Source organism: Leuciscus leuciscus, assembly GCF_965113295.1.
Source record: "Leuciscus leuciscus genome assembly, chromosome: 5".
NCBI lineage: Eukaryota > Metazoa > Chordata > Actinopteri > Cypriniformes > Leuciscidae > Leuciscus > Leuciscus leuciscus.
Window position 1 is genome coordinate 21977022 of NC_138729.1, and position 17116 is coordinate 21994137.

The following is a 17116-nucleotide window of genomic DNA, read 5'->3' on the forward strand; positions in this document are numbered from 1 at the left end:
TAATCATAAACATCCCATAGACTTACATTGACGATATGTTCAAACTAAGTCTAACATCAAACTTCACCAATTTAAATTCCCAGAAGCACTTTAAACTCATTTAAGCTTTTATCTATCTATCCATCCATCCATCCATCCATCCATCCATCCATCCATCCATCCATCTATCTATCTATCTTCTTATAGACTGTATTGCTTTCTAAACCATCAAACTTTAAGCTTAAAAACTATTTTAAACTTAAAACTATTTCAAACTTAAACCCTTTGAAAACCAAAGCTTTTAATACTTATTCAAACTTTGTTTTGATAAACAATTGTTTATTGTAGTTTTGATCAAATGAATGCAGCCTTAGTGAGCACAAGATAAATTTACATTAAAAACACTTTATTTGTCCCAATAAACTTTTTTTTTTTTTTTTTTTTTGTAGTTTTGATCAAATAAATACAACCTTAGTGAGCATAAAAATATTCCCAACCCCAAACCTTTGAATAGTAGTATATATGTAGAAGAGATGTACCTGTGCCTGCTCAGGTGTCTCTCCAGCAAAGTAGAAAATGTACTGCTCCTCACTAAAGTGCTGAATCACAATCTGGAAACAGTTTGGCCTGGACAAAAAAATAACATCAACAGAAAACATGTAACGTCCATCTGCAAATGGCACACTGGCCCCAAATTGAACTGAATTACATACAACATATCAAACCAAGAATCATCTGAAATCAAATAATGATCAGAATTAAAGACCCCAGTGGCTTGAGTTGCATTTCAATCACACACCTGCCAAACAGACTGTCGTGGACCCCGTACACAGAGCACACACTCAGATCGATTAGTCCTTTGGGTTTGGTGGCTCGCTTCTCACTCTCAAAATAAATAAGCTGAGCGTCGTTGCCCTCCAGGATGAAGTATAAGTGCTTCCAGCGCTTGCCCTTACCTGTGGAAGTACAAATGAAAAGGAGAGCAAGATGCTTTAGAATTACATTACCTTCTTAAAGGGTATAAACATTTCAGATCAAGGGAACCAAACTATGGGAGAACACCTGATTTATTTATGTCATACATTTTTATGAGACACGCATATAAATTTTTGCACAGGGAGCCTGTATAATAAAAGATTTTAGTACACATTCAACTAGCTGAATGCTAAATACGAACAACAGCTGAATGGCAACAAGAAAATGCATCCGAATTAGGGATGGGGTGTTGACACAGGTTTCATGATTCGATTCGATTCACAAGCTCGATTCAATTCTGATTTTGAGATCTATTCATTTGGATATAATTAGTGATGCTCCGATTGATCGGCCGCCGATCATGATCGGCCGATATTGGCAAAAAATAGCTTGATCGGCAACCCCCAAAAGCGCCGATCAAAAAAGCCGATCACGTGACCTAAATAACTCGCGCAACTTTTCCGCATGCGCGGCAACACAACAGCAGAGCAGAGCTTGCTTAACAGTGGCAAAATGAGTTCTCCTATGACGGCAATTCAATGGCAATTATAAACGAGCGCACAACTGATGCTGGCGCGCGCGGTAAATGACATTCGCGAGAGGATAACAGATCTACGCGCGAGGAAACGGGAACTCGCGAGCTCATTCAAACCCTGCGCGGGCGCATGACATCTCTGCCCTCGCGCGCGCGCATGATCATTCCCCACACTCTCGCGCTTGATCTCCTCTCGCCTGCTGATTTTGCTCGCTCGAACACTTTTATTTTTGGCAGTCGAGGGGCGGGACTTACTGTTTTAATAACCTCAAATGTCATTGTCATTATTTAGTTAGTTCCTCAACTACATCCATTGTAGTCTGCCTGACCCCTCTTTGTTTTGAAAAATTATACTGTGCCTTATTTGGAAAAGGTGGCCTACAGTAGCCTTATGTTATCTTGTTTTCTAACTACAATTAAATAAATATTGGTGGTTCTTCAAGATTTTCTTGACTCTATCATATTTCCATTCTGTGATCGGCAGTGATCGGCAATCGGCAGATCATGATTTTGGTGATCGGTAATCGGTGATCGGCCCCAAAAATGCTGATCGGAGCATCACTAGATATAATATATCAGTTACAGTACATGTACATTTTTCTTTAGGAACAAAAGTCTCCTTTAACTGAAGTTGTAAATTATACAGAAACCCTATCATTTTCAGATATAAATCAACAATCAAAAGTTGTATACAAACAAATGTTTGTTTCCACATTCTACAATGTATAACATTTAAGCAGCGGCTGTCATAACTTGATTTCACAACAGATTTATTCAAACATACATGAAATAATGAAGACATATTTAACAATATGCTGCTCTCTAGAGTTATTTTCTTTCTAGTTGACTAATGAGCTACGAGCTTTGAATGGCTGAGGTAAATACAACGTTACGTGATTTTACATTGAAACATTGATTGAGCGATTACATGAAACATGATACATTTCAGTAAGCTGTACTGTAACTTTTGTTCATTCATGTTTATTTCATGCCATAACTAGTAGTAAAGAGGAAGAGATGATCAGTTAACATGCACTCGGAAGCACTTTCACTAGTTTGCTTGATGATTATGTAATCATAATGGCATAGTAAACAGATTGGCTTGCTGTCCATTATTAAAAGTTTACTCTTAAATTGAGATTGAGCATTTAGATTCTTCCCACTTTGAGAAATATAGAGAAAGATAAATGTAGGCTTAAGATGGAGAAGGAGGGATGCTTGAGTGACGACATCGGGACTGTAAACTAAGGCGCTGCTTATATACCCCTTGGAACATGACTGGATTAGATGAACATGCTCCTCCTGAATTTACATCCTAAACTTTATATAGTCACGTCACATTAAAGAGATCATAAGAGCATAATATTATTATTGGATGGCAGGAGGACTGCAAATTATTATTTTTTGTTTATGCATCAACATGAAACAGCATAGACTAAAACATTGATCTTGGGATTTAAAGGGGTACATGCACTTTTACAAGTTGATTGTACTGAAATGTGTGTTGGCAGTGCCTGTACACAACCATCATAAAATGATAAAAATCCATCCAGTGTTTTTTTTAAAATCTCCTTATATGTTTGACCCTCTCTGAAATCAAGCCGTTCGATTTATTGACGTCACAAAAACGAAGCCCCTCCCACGATTGTGATTGACAGCAGCGTTTCAACACAGACCCACCCTGTCCGTCATCATAGTGCATTGATATGCTGGAGAAGAATGGCGTCTAAGCGATTGTAGCGTTCTGTTCTTGGGTGTAATAAGGAACACAGCAGTCATTTTGATGTTTTGATGGAATATTCTCAAAGCATTGACGCGGGGATTTCCTCGCGGGGATTCCCCAAGATCAACGTCCATGCTTTCATGTTTGCACCAGACTGCTTTACAAACGAGGGTCAGTAAAGCTGGTTTTGCTAAGAAGCTGCTCCTGAAAATAGGATCGGTACCAACTATTCTTGTTCCTGCTGCCCCTCCAGAAGAACTGAAGTGAGTGTAACGTTTTATTAACCTTTATATTAATATTTATATTAATCTTTGCAAATCGCTTGCTGCACGCTTCACGATGAATGTGGCTGTTTACACTCAGGGTACATTACGGCATGTTTTCTATGTACGTCATTCTCAATATAATTCATAATCCCACATTTATAATGAACACCGCGTTATGGTTATTGTGTTATTGTGATACAAACAGTGTGCGCACAGAACAGAGGGGCGGGGTGAGCAAAGCTCATTATCATTTAAAGACACATGCACTTAAACGGCGTGCTGAAAACAGAGCTGTTTTTGACCAGGTAAAATGAGTGTTTTCTTACAATACTAATGAGAATTTTTAATTTAAGTATATTACAAACTTTTAATTTATACCCTAAAGAATCATATTAGCTTGTACAAAATGGCATTATATGACCCCTTTAAGAATTGATATTGGTGTATTAAAATTAATATTGATTAAAATTATTTTATACTTTAAATTAAATTATACTGTCAACGCAGCCCTAATCAGAACTGTGTGAAATTCATTTTAAAATGCAGAACACTGAGGTACATATACTGTATATTTACAACAATGCCTGAGCAAATACTTTAAACTCATTTATTTATGTCGTCAATAGTAACAATTTAATTTGAGCCTGTATAATACAACCAGGATCTGAGATCAAATGATTTCAGTACACATAAACCACCTGAATATTAAATACAAACAACAGTTGAATACCAACCAGACAAGGTGCCAGAAGTAATTCAGATTCATACCCTTTGATCAGTGAGAACACCCCACAGAGCGCCAAATCTCTTAAGCAAAGCCCCTGTCATTGAACTGGACAGCTCTATGTGTTCAGGTAAACGCTTTGCTTTTTGTTCTGCGTAGCTCATCCTGAGCGGTCTATGAAGAGGCTTGCTGAGCGTTTCTCAGGTGATCAAAGACTGTCAAGGTTTGACAAAACCACACTCAGATGGGGCTTATGTGCTACAAATTACCCACATCCTCTCGTGATCAACCCACTGAGAAAGACTGAGCACTGAATACAAATGTACTGAGTGTCAAACAGCCTTATATGTTGATAGTCAGTAAAAAGTCAATGGATGCAGTCGGCTGCATAAAAAAGTAGCCTGTGGTACCTTTGTTGAAGAGAAGATATCCTTTCTTGACAATGTTTTTGTAGAAAGCATCTTTTGTTTTCCGTCGAATAGTGTTATATATTTCTCTGCCATCAACCACGTCTGAGAGGACTTGTTCTTTTTGCTAAACGGCAAAATAGACACGGTATTATGCTTGTTATTGAGATGATCTTCAGCGATATCTGAGCTTATTGGAATGACCTTTCATTTACCTGGACTGAGACAGGATCTTTCAGAGTGTAGCCCTCCACGATCTGCTCTTTTCGGTAACGTTCGATAATATCGTCAACACTGCCAGGAAGAGCATTATTCAATTAGAGACCAGCTGGATGTAAAGCTGAGTGATTTTTCATTACAGTGTGCAAAATTAAAAAAGTATTACATTTTAATTAAATCAGCTCTGAGGCACAATATACGAGACAGGGTTTAATATATAAAATGCTTTCAGACAGGCAAACCTATATATGATAGGTTAATGCAAACACTGCTTAATACTGCATAGCAGATACGGTTATTAATGCTGTCCTGATAGATGGGAAGGTGCATCAGAGCAGGATCTAAGTTACGAGGGGCCATTTTCAGCCAGATGCAACACAAGCAATGTCAAGGCACTTTAAAGCCTTTGCCTGCAGTCCTACCTGTTATAGTACCGCCCTCCCATCATATACTGGTTGTTGGGAGTGGGGCTAATCTTGAACCTTTGGATGTTTTCATTGGTACGAAAGAAGAGGGAGTAGTCGCCTGGTGTGTTGTCTGACGGCCTGACCAGAAAGCTGCAGACCTGGCCAACTGGACAGCAGAGAAACAAAGTCAGAAGTGCTTTTGAGTAGATTTAAATAGCAGATATGAAATAATAACAGATTCTGTACTACTTTTAACATAATAAATAATCTTTGATGAATTTGCCCCTTTTAGGTTTGCAAATATTAAAGTTTGTAATCTATGCTAATGCATGTGAGTCTGGCCAAATATGACAAATTATGCATATACCGGTAATGCCTTTTTATGATGCATTTAATGTGTTCATAAATCAAAAGTCCTAAATACATGCGCAATTTCATGATTTAAAGGAATAGTTAGCCCAAAAGTGGAAGTTATATCACCATTTAGTCTGTTCCTCCAACAAATCTATCAGTAAATAAACCGAATGGCCAATAATTATTTTGGCTAACAAGACTAATGTATGATAACTGACCATTCAGTATGAAAATTTGATATTCACTTAATAACTTGATAATTACAATATATTTTATTTACTGTAAACTTTCTGAAGTGCTTTAATCTGTTGTGTCTTCTTTATTAAAAAACAAAACAAAAAAACAACAACTGATCTTAGGTCTGTATTCCAAAGCATTCATGAATTACAACCCTTTAAGTCTGAATTGTGCATTTCCACATCTATGTTAAAAAGGGGGATGACAGTTAATAGGTTTTAACTGTCAACTTTAAGTGGGTATTAAATGATGCAAAGGTAATCTAAATGTAAATATAAGGGACACAAGCATGAACAATTACATTTTAACTAACACTGAAAAGTAAAAAAAAAAAAAATATATATATATTTTTTAAATAATTCGAAATTTTCATTTTGGAAGGAACTATTCCTTGAATTACGCATATGCTAGTGAAATGCATTGAGCACATCACCTGAAATCACCTGTCAGTTTTTTTATTTTTTATAATATGCTCATTACACAAACATGCAATAGCCAGCATTTAATGTCTCGCTCATGTACCTGTCATTAGCAGGTTGTACGCCTCTTGTTTGCTGATCTTCCTGTGGTACCAGCTATGAAGATAGAAAAGGAAAAACAAAGGGAAACAGGAAATGAGACACAAGTAAGCAGGGCAGAGAGGGCAGCACCCCAGGCCCTGTGAGTCAGGTCTGAGTCAGAGCAGTCTAACACGGTCACAGCACAAGGGATCAACTCTGATCAGATCCACAGCCTCAGGCTCAAACCCTCTCTTTCATACTCAGGAGTGTAGCATTGCTCTCTGAATCTGACAGATGTTTCTTCTGCCATGGCACACTGAACTAACTAAAACAAACTGTGCAGAAGAGATACACATGTGAAGCTAAACAAAGATGGCAGCAGAGAAAATAATCGCTTCATGATTCTGAGCAATTTAGTCTGGTCAATTTGGATAGGATTATATTAACCTTCGCTGGTACACGTCGTAAATGAACCATTATGAGCGCAAAAATCATGTTTCTCCACTGACAGCCATTCAAAATTAACCATGTATAAAAAAAAAAAGAAATGTTTTAATAGTGCCCATGTTTGGAGGGCTATTAAAAGTGCAACAGATGTTGTTTTATACTATATGTACTTACATTTTTCCCTCGTGCGGATCCTCTTCTCGTCCCTGTGAATATATTCAAATAAATCAATTATTTAATGTGCAAATTACCACTTAAATCTTTGTAAGGAGTATTTACAGGACAAAAGCTCAGGGACACTTACCACCTCCTCCACAAGATCATCCACGATAAGGCCCTGTTCTTCTGTCCGAACATTGGTCACCCACATCCACCCATCCTCCAGTCCATTGTGAACGATAAACATGTCTCCTTTGAGAAAACTTGACACACACAATAAAGTAGAAAAATAAACAATGGAGTGAAATGACAATATAATTCTCAATAAATATCGTTTAAAAAATATATATTATAAGGATATAAAAAGTTATTCGATCCTTTCAGATAATCTTTTTGAAAACCAGCATTTTGAATGTAAAAGTAACTATAAATGTGACTGGCAGAAAACATCTGTTTCTCAGATAACGAAGTTACTGAAGGGTCCCTGTGGGAAGTAATACTTTTTGATATTTTTAAATTGCTGGTGGCTTAAAATGCTCCAAATGTTATTTAAAAAGGGTCTTACATTTAGGGTGGGAATTAGCCTGTTATACAGGATTTTCCAGCTTTTCTTGCAATCTAAATTGCTTTCCTGTAGTTACTTTTGGTAGCTTCCTGTAAGTGCCACTGAACACCACAGAGGAAGATTATGTAAACCAACTGCTCAGGTGAACCATCTCAATCCTGGTCCTGGAGTAGCCCAGCACTGCACATTTTGGATGTGATTTTAATCAGCAGCTCATTACTAGAGGCACCAAGAACTGTCACGCATCCGAATATGCCTGCTTAGCATGTGAAATGAGAATCCACCCACCATTCTGAAGTCTGACGGACACTTTAATATTGCATAAGGCAACAGGTAATTCATCTTATGCATAAATGGTGGGAAACAGAGACAAGGCTGACATTGAAGGTCACATGGTGGATGCAGCATGTCTGAATTGTATTCATACTACACATGCTCAAATAGTTGGATGGCGAAATGGATGGAGTGGTATTACTGAAGTACTGAATTAATCATGATTTTTCTCATTTGAGAAATGTATTTTTTACATTTTATCAGAATTATTGCACTTTCACGCAAGCACAAATCAAGAGAATGCCAAATTATATGCAGGATTTTACCTCATCTGGTTACTTGAATTATTATATTTGTCATATACATTAAGGTTGTGTTCACACTTGGCAGGTTTGGTTCAATTAAAACAAACTGGTTCGATTACTTTGTTAGTGTGGTTTATTTGAATAAGTGCCACTCTAACCCTGGTGCGCACAAAACAGGAGGACCGAAACCCCTAAAAAAACGAACTTGCGTTTTGACTAAAATATGAACGCAACAAGGACCAAAGGCATCTTAGAGAACCAAAAACAGGATATGATGTCACAAGATGTGACCCTAAAGAAGACAGAATGCTCAAGAATGCCAGGTTTTCCTCATCATAAGAGCCCCATTGCCCGTTACAGTTCAGTACAAGCTTCTGAACCGTGTTTCCTTGCAGCAGATCTTCGTTTATGTACAACACATTTTATAAGCTCTTTGTGAGTTTTCAGCTGGTAAAAATACCATCATATGTATGCAAATTCAACGAGCGCATTTAGCCCAGTACACAGTATTGTTCTGGATGTTTGGTGTAAGTTCCGTCCAAAAATATAACAGATAAAAGCAGTTTCTTTGTTGTTTTTCTTTTGTATCTTTAGGTTCAGTCTTAAAACTGACACTGTGAATGATAAGCGAACCAGTACTAAATATATGAACTAAATGCATGTTTTCTTTTTGGTCCAATATCGCAAGAAATGCTTAATTAATCAGAAGCAGAAATCATGATTGCAATTAAAATATGATTAATCGTGCAGCCTTTGTTTCAAACACTGAAATGGGTTTAAATTCCATTCCCTCTAACAGGCAGGACACAGTTAGACACTTCAGACTGGATTGTGAAATATGAGATCGGATGACTTTTAAGAAGGTTTTTATACCTGATCTCATCAGTTTCTGGCACTTTGGTGTATGGAAGTATGGCCCTCACTCTTCGCCTGTCCTCCACTGGCTGGAAGGAGAATAAGAGGTTATTGCAACACCACAAGGACAATGGCACATATTACTGCTATGATGATCAGCACTCAAAGATTAACAAAATGCAATCCTGCTTCTGGATCTACAACCTTAGATATAGCAACAAATAAGTAAAAAAAAAAAAAAAACGTTGTCATTCGAAAGTCAGAGGTTCTGACCGTACCTCTGGGGGAGCCACTGGAGACGACAGTTTTTCACCTTTAAGTAGGCAAGACACATAGCTGTAGTAACCAATGAGGTCTGACAGGGACGAGAAGCGTCGTCCACCAATGTAGTAATCTCCACACATCGCAATGATCCTGAACACACACACAAAGAAGAAAAGTGTTTTGCCTTACTTCATTAAAATGATAATGCCTGACTGAATTAGACTGACATTTACTGGGATAAAGTATTTACTTCTGTGACTGAGTCATACCAAATACATTCAACAGGAGCACAATAGATCTTGCAGTTGTGTAGACCGAATGAAACTAGAAGCATGTGTCATGGAGAATAAGATACATTTATTACTACAAGACTTTTGTTTGTTTGTTTATTGCTTGTTTCTTAAAAAAACAACTCAACTTTTCAGATTGCCGCAAGCACACCGCAGGTCATGTGACAAGAACCAGCTTCACCCTTTCCATAACAACATTGAAAGCTTATCCAAAATGGACGAACATCTGATGATAGCTGTACAGTGCAGGTTTTTTTCTTATCTCCATAAATATATCTAGTAGCAGAGCTCATGCAAGGGCTAGAAATCCATTTATCCATTGCTGAAACTTCATTGTCTTCATGGAGAACGCTGCCCATGATTGCTTAGCAAAGGCACCTACTGATATTTCTCGACTTCAAAATGTTACAAAATGCTGCAGCTAGGCTTCTGTTGGGTGTACACAAGTGTGATTAACATTACCCTGGTTTGAATGACCCTTCATTGGCTTCCTGTCCGTTACAGAACTGATTTTAAGATTGTTTTATTTGTTTTAATCTTTGAATGGACTGGCACCTACTTATCTGTCAAGCCTTTTGTCCATATACAACCCATCGAGATGCCTCAGATCTTCTGATCATAGGCTGTTGACCGTTCCTAGGGCAAGACTAAAATTGAGAGGGGATTGGGCTTTTTTCTATTATTGCCCCTAAACTGTGGAATAATAGCCTTCCCCTGTGTGTTAGAACTGCACAAAAACTTTCTAATTTTTAATCTAAACTAATAACTCATTTGTTTTTCTTGGCTTTGAATGCATTTTAGAGATTAATATAATCTCTTTTTTATGTTGTTAAATATGTATCAATGTAAAGCACTTTGGTCAACTTGAAGCTGTTTTAAACTGTGCTCTAGAAATAAATTTGACTGACAAATTATTAAATGTATACTACCATTCCAAAGTTTGGGGTCATCAAAATATTATCTCTTTTTTTTTTTGTAAAGAAATTAACACTTTTATTTATCAAGGATGTATTAAATTGATCAAAAGTGACAGTAAATACATTTATAATGTTACAAAAGATTTATTTTTCAAATAAACACTTCTTTCGATTCATCAAAGAATCCTGACAAAGTTTCCCCATAAATATTAAGCAGCACACTTGTTTTCAACATTGATACAAATAAGAAATGTTTCTTGAGCACAAAATCAGCATATTACAATGATTTCTGAAGGATCATGTGACACTGAAGACTGGGGAAATGGATGTTGAAAATTCAGCTTTGCCATGACATTTTAAAATATATTAAAAAATTGAATTGTAATAATGTGGTAGCTAGGGTGTTCTGGTTAGTTGCTTTACTGGCCCAGGTCACCGCTAAGTCTCTGTAATATTCTGGTCTAAATATATGGTTTCAGTGCCACCATCCATGCAAGTCTAAGGGTTTTGTGGGCTTTATTATTGTTTACAATTCTGATCATTTAGAAAAGTAAAAGCCCCTGTCCTGAACAACTCACATGATTTGAGGCATCAGTCAAATCAATAGTAGATACAGTGAAGGACAATGTACGTTTAATAGTTAACAAAGACTATTGTACAACAACTGTCTGCTTGAGGGGACATAACATTTTGTGAAATGTAACAGGGTTTGTGCGCATTAGTGAAACTGCATGATCCAGTCAGCACTGCTCACCTGAAGTGATTGACCACATTGGTCACGCTGAGAAAGGACAGTACAAAGGAGCCAGGCCGGCGGTCGCTTTCCCTGATGAGGTAGCTGCCCGGTGTCCGAGCCTGACGCAATCGCTCTTCTGCAATGGTTCTGTCCAACATTCCATGGTACCATCTGAAAGAAAGCAAGAACAGATCAAGGAGTTAGTCAGCAATAAATCAGATTTTAGTGTCTTCCTCTATTTGGTCCATCAGCATCGATTTTAATGCAACCCTGAATGTAAATGCTGAAGTAGGTTTTTAAAGGCTCTTTTTGGCATGCTGACATAAGCCTATATTTAGTTGATCTTATTCCAAATTACCTTGCAGATTTTTGAAAAGCTTTTGCTATAATGCAGTAGCTCTGTAAAACGAGACTTGCAGAGATTGCATTGGATTTTTTGGGAGTTTTTAAAAAAAGACATGCATGCAAGCCGCCCTCTCACTCCAAAGAAATGTGACAGGGCTCCGGCTGCTGAATTTTTCTCTTGAGAAAAACTCATGCGGAAATATTGAAAGTGAAATCTTGCTCTAAAAAGGTGCCTTAGCGCAGCGAGAAATTTTAAAAAGGTTTTACGGCAGAGCCTCAGCCATTAAAAACATGAAGGTCTCTAAATTAAACAGTAGCTTTTCTAACAACACTGGTTAATGTTTCAGAGATTTGAGATCCCTGGAGAGAAAAAAAAAAGAAAGAAAGAAACTTGTGTCTGATTTTTGTGTTTTGCAACAGGGGGTCAAGATAGAAGTAAAAAGAGTAAAAGACTGAGCTGATGTATATTTAACCCTACAAATATACAATGTATACATTGTGTCATGTTAACATGGATAGACAGATGGAGACTTCACATGAACCCACTGTATCTCTGATAATCGTGATAAAACGATTATTTTGCCCCATTCTGTCCCTGTCAAGTGGTGTGCTTTCGCTCCTCCTCAAAAGCCCAAACTTAACGTGCAAATCAATAAAATCACGTAACATGACTTTTATTAAATAGGACGTGCTGAGGACGGGTTTATGTACAGTCTCAGTCTGTCTGTGCTGAATTCCTCTTGCAGTAATCATTCCTCGTCATCCTTTGTCTTTAGTTATGAGCTGTTTGGTTGCCAAATGCTCCAACTGAACTGCGCATTGCGGATAAAACGAGTAAAACATTTTTAAAAAGTAAACCTTTTTGCAAGTAAAGTGATTATCCAGTGGGTCCTGAAGTGCCCCTTGTGCACATGTAGTTTGGTCTGCTTCCTTATTTGCTCTCAAAATAATAGGCTACTTTGTCTAAATGAGATGTCACAGCTAAAAATGGTTTAAAATAAGGATCTCTACAGAATAAGATCATCTTGCGATACATATATACAGTAGAGAGTAGAGACACATTGATATTACCTACATTTTGGCTGATACTGAAGCACGCAATTTAATTATATTCATGTCATATATTCACCAATAAATGACAGCAAATTCAAAACTATTTCATCTCTTAAAATTAAAAAACAAAACACTAAAAACTAGGATAAGTGAATTTAGGCATCACAACATGATACATGTACCCTGGAAATCCAGAGTTCTCGCGAGAGCACAAGGTGAATTTGCTCAGCGAGTTTACTCTGGCGTCGAGTAATGATGCTCATTAAATATGCCCTTGTATCCGAGCTGCACCAATCACATCGGGTTATCTGATATAGGCGGGCCAGAGGCGAGCTAAACTGATGACGACAGCGCTGTGACGTCTAAGTCATTAGTAAACATTGCAAGATGGCTATGGATGAACACCAGTTGTTTGAAACGGCTTTGGCCACTACAATGAACGAGTTAGACTTGGCTTTTTATCTAAAAGAGGAAGAGAAGACGACGCTCGAATTGATCCTTTGTAAGAAGTGCGTTTTTGCTGTTTTGCCGACTGGATACGGCAAGAGTCTAATCTACCAGTTAGCTCCGTTGGTAGCTAAGGTATGGGGCTTGTTGTGATTGGTTGTAGTGTTATCCAATTGTGTGCAGTGAGATTTTTAAAATGCATGCTTGGTCATCATACACAAAAGATGATATTTTGAAGAATGTTGGTAACCAAACAGTTGATGAACCCCATTGATTTCCATAGTATTTCTTCCCCATACTATTTGGTAGTCAGTGGGTGAACTGGGTTTTGGGTGAACTATCCCTTTAAATATAGTGAAAAGCAAACCTTCATGTAAAAAAAGTTTGTCCACTCCTGAAATAAATCGTTCTAATCTGGTTTAAAAGTCAAAAGGTCCTTACAAAAACAAGCCAAGCAGAAGTCTCCAAATCTAATAATGATTTAGCATTTTCACTCTTGTTTAGGGTATAAGACCTTATGTAATCTTAAGTTTTTTCATAGAACACTCTTTAAAATAGAATAAAGATCAAAAACATCTAAAACTGTGAAAAACTTCACGGTATGCATGTATATGCTTACACTTTGTTTAGACTCACTCTAGCCCCACAGTTAATTTCATTCAGACGCATAAGAACAGCAGGACAATTAGCACTGCAAACATGGGCAAAAAATACAAAATCAATTACAGCAAGAAAAAAAGAAGTCAGCACATATATGTGTGTTGTTGATGTGGTGAAGAGGAAGTGCTGGTAAGTGAATGGAGGAGGTGATAGATGAGAGTGAGACACAGGAACAACTGATATTTTCAGAGTCTTGCCCATGTTGAAATGTCACACTGACTGCAGTCTGCATAACATCATGTGGGTATGCATGATGCAGCCCTCCCACACTCAAACTTATTGTGTTCATGGGGAAGCATATGCACCAGTGAGTTTCATTTGTGCTGAATGTCAGTTTTCGGTTTAGATTTTCAAAAGTGTTGCTCAGAGATGTACAAGAGATGCTGCAGTTCAACTTTTCACATTTCTATTGTACTCTGTGTGTAATAAAATCCAAAAGAAATTTGCCAAACTGCTCATGGCGGTGTGTCACCAAGGCACTGGATAGGTTTCTGGTTTCAACAAATGTTGTTTGTCTATACAAATGGACACCCCCAAAGGTAAAAAAAAAAAAAAAAAAAAAAAAGTGAAGCCAAAACTTCTTCGCTTTCAACTTGAGCGAAGTGGCATAGCAGAACGCAATTTCTACCGAAATTAATCAAGATTGATTATTATATAGCGTTTCATTGGAATGTATTTAAAGGAGCCGTATGTAAGATTGTGGCCAAAACTGGTACTGCAATCATTTTCAAATTACTGTAGAGCGGTGTAACCCCTCCCCCTCCCCCCTGACTCGAGGTTGCCAGATAGGCTGCAGGATCCAGCAGGAACATAGGCTGCTACGTAGCTGTGGTAACTAGAGCAGAGCTGGCAACCCCGATGCCGAAACACTACTGACTTCGTGATTGGTAGATAGGTGGAGGGTGGCGCTTCAGGCCAAAACACAAGATGACAACATCAGTTGAGGGCTGCAACTTCACTTTTTAAATGACAATATCCTGGCCGGACTACTGTTGTCAGTGATATAAGTATTTGAAATGAACATGATTTCTTAATGTCTAGTGACATATCAGGGCCATTTTATGATTAATTGAAATACATTTCTTACATACAGCTCCTTTAACAGTTTAATGAGCAGTGCGTTTGAAGATCCTAAATATGTAACACTCAATCTAGGCTTTTTTATCTAGATCAACATTAGGGCTGCCCCCGACTAAAGATTTTCCTAGTCCTTCATTTAAAGGCCCACTGAAGAGCCTTGAAACACGCAGTGTTATTCAGTGTTTTGACGCAACTTCCACTGAAGAAGACAGACAGGGCGGGACATAGAGCAATAGCGTTTCGTTTATATCACAGCTCGGCCAGAGCAGTTGACCTCGGCAAAGCCACAATTGACAGTTTATGACGGCCACAGTCTAATAGATTCCCTTTTAGATTTAATATGAAACTGTTATTAAAACAAAACTGTAATCCATCATGCTGATGATGTGTAGTTTGAAAAGTGTGCTATTCATGTTGGTGCATGGCACCGGTGTTATTTCTTCTACTCGTTAGTGTCGTTTCTAATGCAGAGTCTGTCTAATATTTTCTCTCCTAACCTCCTCCATATTTCTTTAAAATATAGCATTCTGTGTAGAACTCAAATGGGTCTGATACATTTTGTGGTTGTCTACCGACTCGTGTATATGATCCACTCTGTGCTATCGTGTCTCTGGACCAGAGCAGACTGTGTGCATGCTGAGGCGGTTCGCCTGACACTAACGTGAAAACAGACTTCATTCGCCTCAATGGAAAGCATATTTAAACTGTCTGAATCATTCCCCATCCCCTGTTTAGTGCAATATGTTCAGTTAACCACATAGAAAATAGTAATTGTGTGAACAAGTGACCGATTTCAGCCGCAGCTTCAGCATTTATTTATAATGTAGGGGGCGGGACGCTTTAGATTCTAGAGAGCATTTGACTGGACAGGAAATATGATGAGAAGCTGAAGTGCAGAGTGATGCCATCAAAATCGTTGATCCATATTTGTGGAAATGAGAGACTAGTTTGAATGCTTATATCTTCTAAATGTGAATTTTGTAATTGTTTTGGAGCACACTAACTTTTTTAACCATTTAACTCATTTTAACTATCTAATATGCACCCAAGCGCACATTTATCTAGATTCACATTAACGATAGAGCAAGCGGCCATGAAAGTGATTAACTTACATACATGTTTTAAATAATAAGTCGTGTTTGAGGTTGCACATCACCTTTTTGACTTTCTGCCTGACATTTTACTGCATGGACATGCCCTGTTAACAAATGGTCACTGCGTGACTTCGCCACTTCATGGGGTTTTTTTCTGCGACTAACTGACTAATTAAAATTTAGTCAACCAAACCTCTTCTCGTCGACTAAAATTTAGTCGACTATGAGGGGGCAGCTTGAAATTTGCCATTATTTTATATTATGTAGTTATATTTTGGCTTCACAAGCAAAGATGTAGAGACAAAAAACAAACAAAAAGGAATTAAGCAAATGTAGAAATGTTTTGAAATATGCATTTGCATGTCTTTTTTCCTCTGCAGGAGTGTGTTATGCAAGCGCACCAAATGAACTCTGCATTGCTCAGCTGTGCATGAACGAAAGTATAAACAAGGCCGAATTTGCATAAATTATAATTTTTTCTATATTTTTACTATTGCATAATATTATAATATTCATACTAATATTTGTAATTATAACAACAACAGCAGTTAGTATTACCGGTATATAATATATACCGGTTCCAAAACAACATCATTTTACAAATGTAAAATGAGAAACACACTTGGTCATGTAAACTATTGACCCATTTTATCAACCACAGTGATACAGAGTGTAGGCGTAATTTGCACACTGCAGGCCTAACTAGGCTAAGCTCCTCTTCTCTATATATTAATTTATTGAATAGACAGGCTCTATGAAGCAGTCCTTTGAGTAAAACTGCACCGTTAGCAGAAGGACAGTCCCTCATAATTCCCAGAGGCTGCGTTTTCTTCCCAGCGGGACTGCCGCTTTCTATGCTATAAAAATGACATCAGCAATACAGGGTTATTAGCACACCGGATAACGTGCTCTATTAAAACTTCTGTGGTCAAATTAATCACAGGCTCCTGAAAACACAGATGTGTGAACCGGATGAAGAGGAAATGTGATCATCGATATTGGCTATGACGAAGATTAGATGATGTACAAGCAAACACATAAGCAACAAAAGTCACACTTCCTTAAGGTCTGTTTACACCAACAACCCTTTAAAAAGGACACACTACATTACTTTGGAGCCCATTACACTATCACATCTTTCATAACTAATATTAAACTATTATGCTATTTTAAAGTTTCCTAATATTGTTTTGGAGTCTCCAACAACAGGTTTACATGCATCAAAGGTCAAAAAACTGTTTCATTTGCTCATAAAATACACATCACCACATTTACAATGATTCTCAAACGACTCGTCAGA

General features: G+C 37.6%; 1 protein-coding gene across 2 annotated transcripts in view; it reads right to left on the reverse strand.

Annotated features, from left to right (window-relative positions):
• rasa1a (RAS p21 protein activator (GTPase activating protein) 1a) overlaps nt 1-17116 on the reverse strand; it is a 55684-nt gene that overhangs the window by 23170 nt on the left and 15398 nt on the right. For both annotated transcript variants that reach the window (XM_082170000.1, XM_082170001.1), the window contains exons 2-12: nt 11156-11308; nt 9209-9344; nt 8949-9019; nt 7078-7195; nt 6948-6979; nt 6349-6401; nt 5251-5401; nt 4825-4903; nt 4613-4736; nt 779-935; nt 519-606 (exon numbers count right to left, since the gene is read on the reverse strand). In XM_082170000.1, the coding sequence (XP_082026126.1) occupies nt 519-606; nt 779-935; nt 4613-4736; nt 4825-4903; nt 5251-5401; nt 6349-6401; nt 6948-6979; nt 7078-7195; nt 8949-9019; nt 9209-9344; nt 11156-11308 (1162 nt within the window). The remainder of the gene's footprint in view (nt 1-518; nt 607-778; nt 936-4612; nt 4737-4824; nt 4904-5250; nt 5402-6348; nt 6402-6947; nt 6980-7077; nt 7196-8948; nt 9020-9208; nt 9345-11155; nt 11309-17116) is intronic.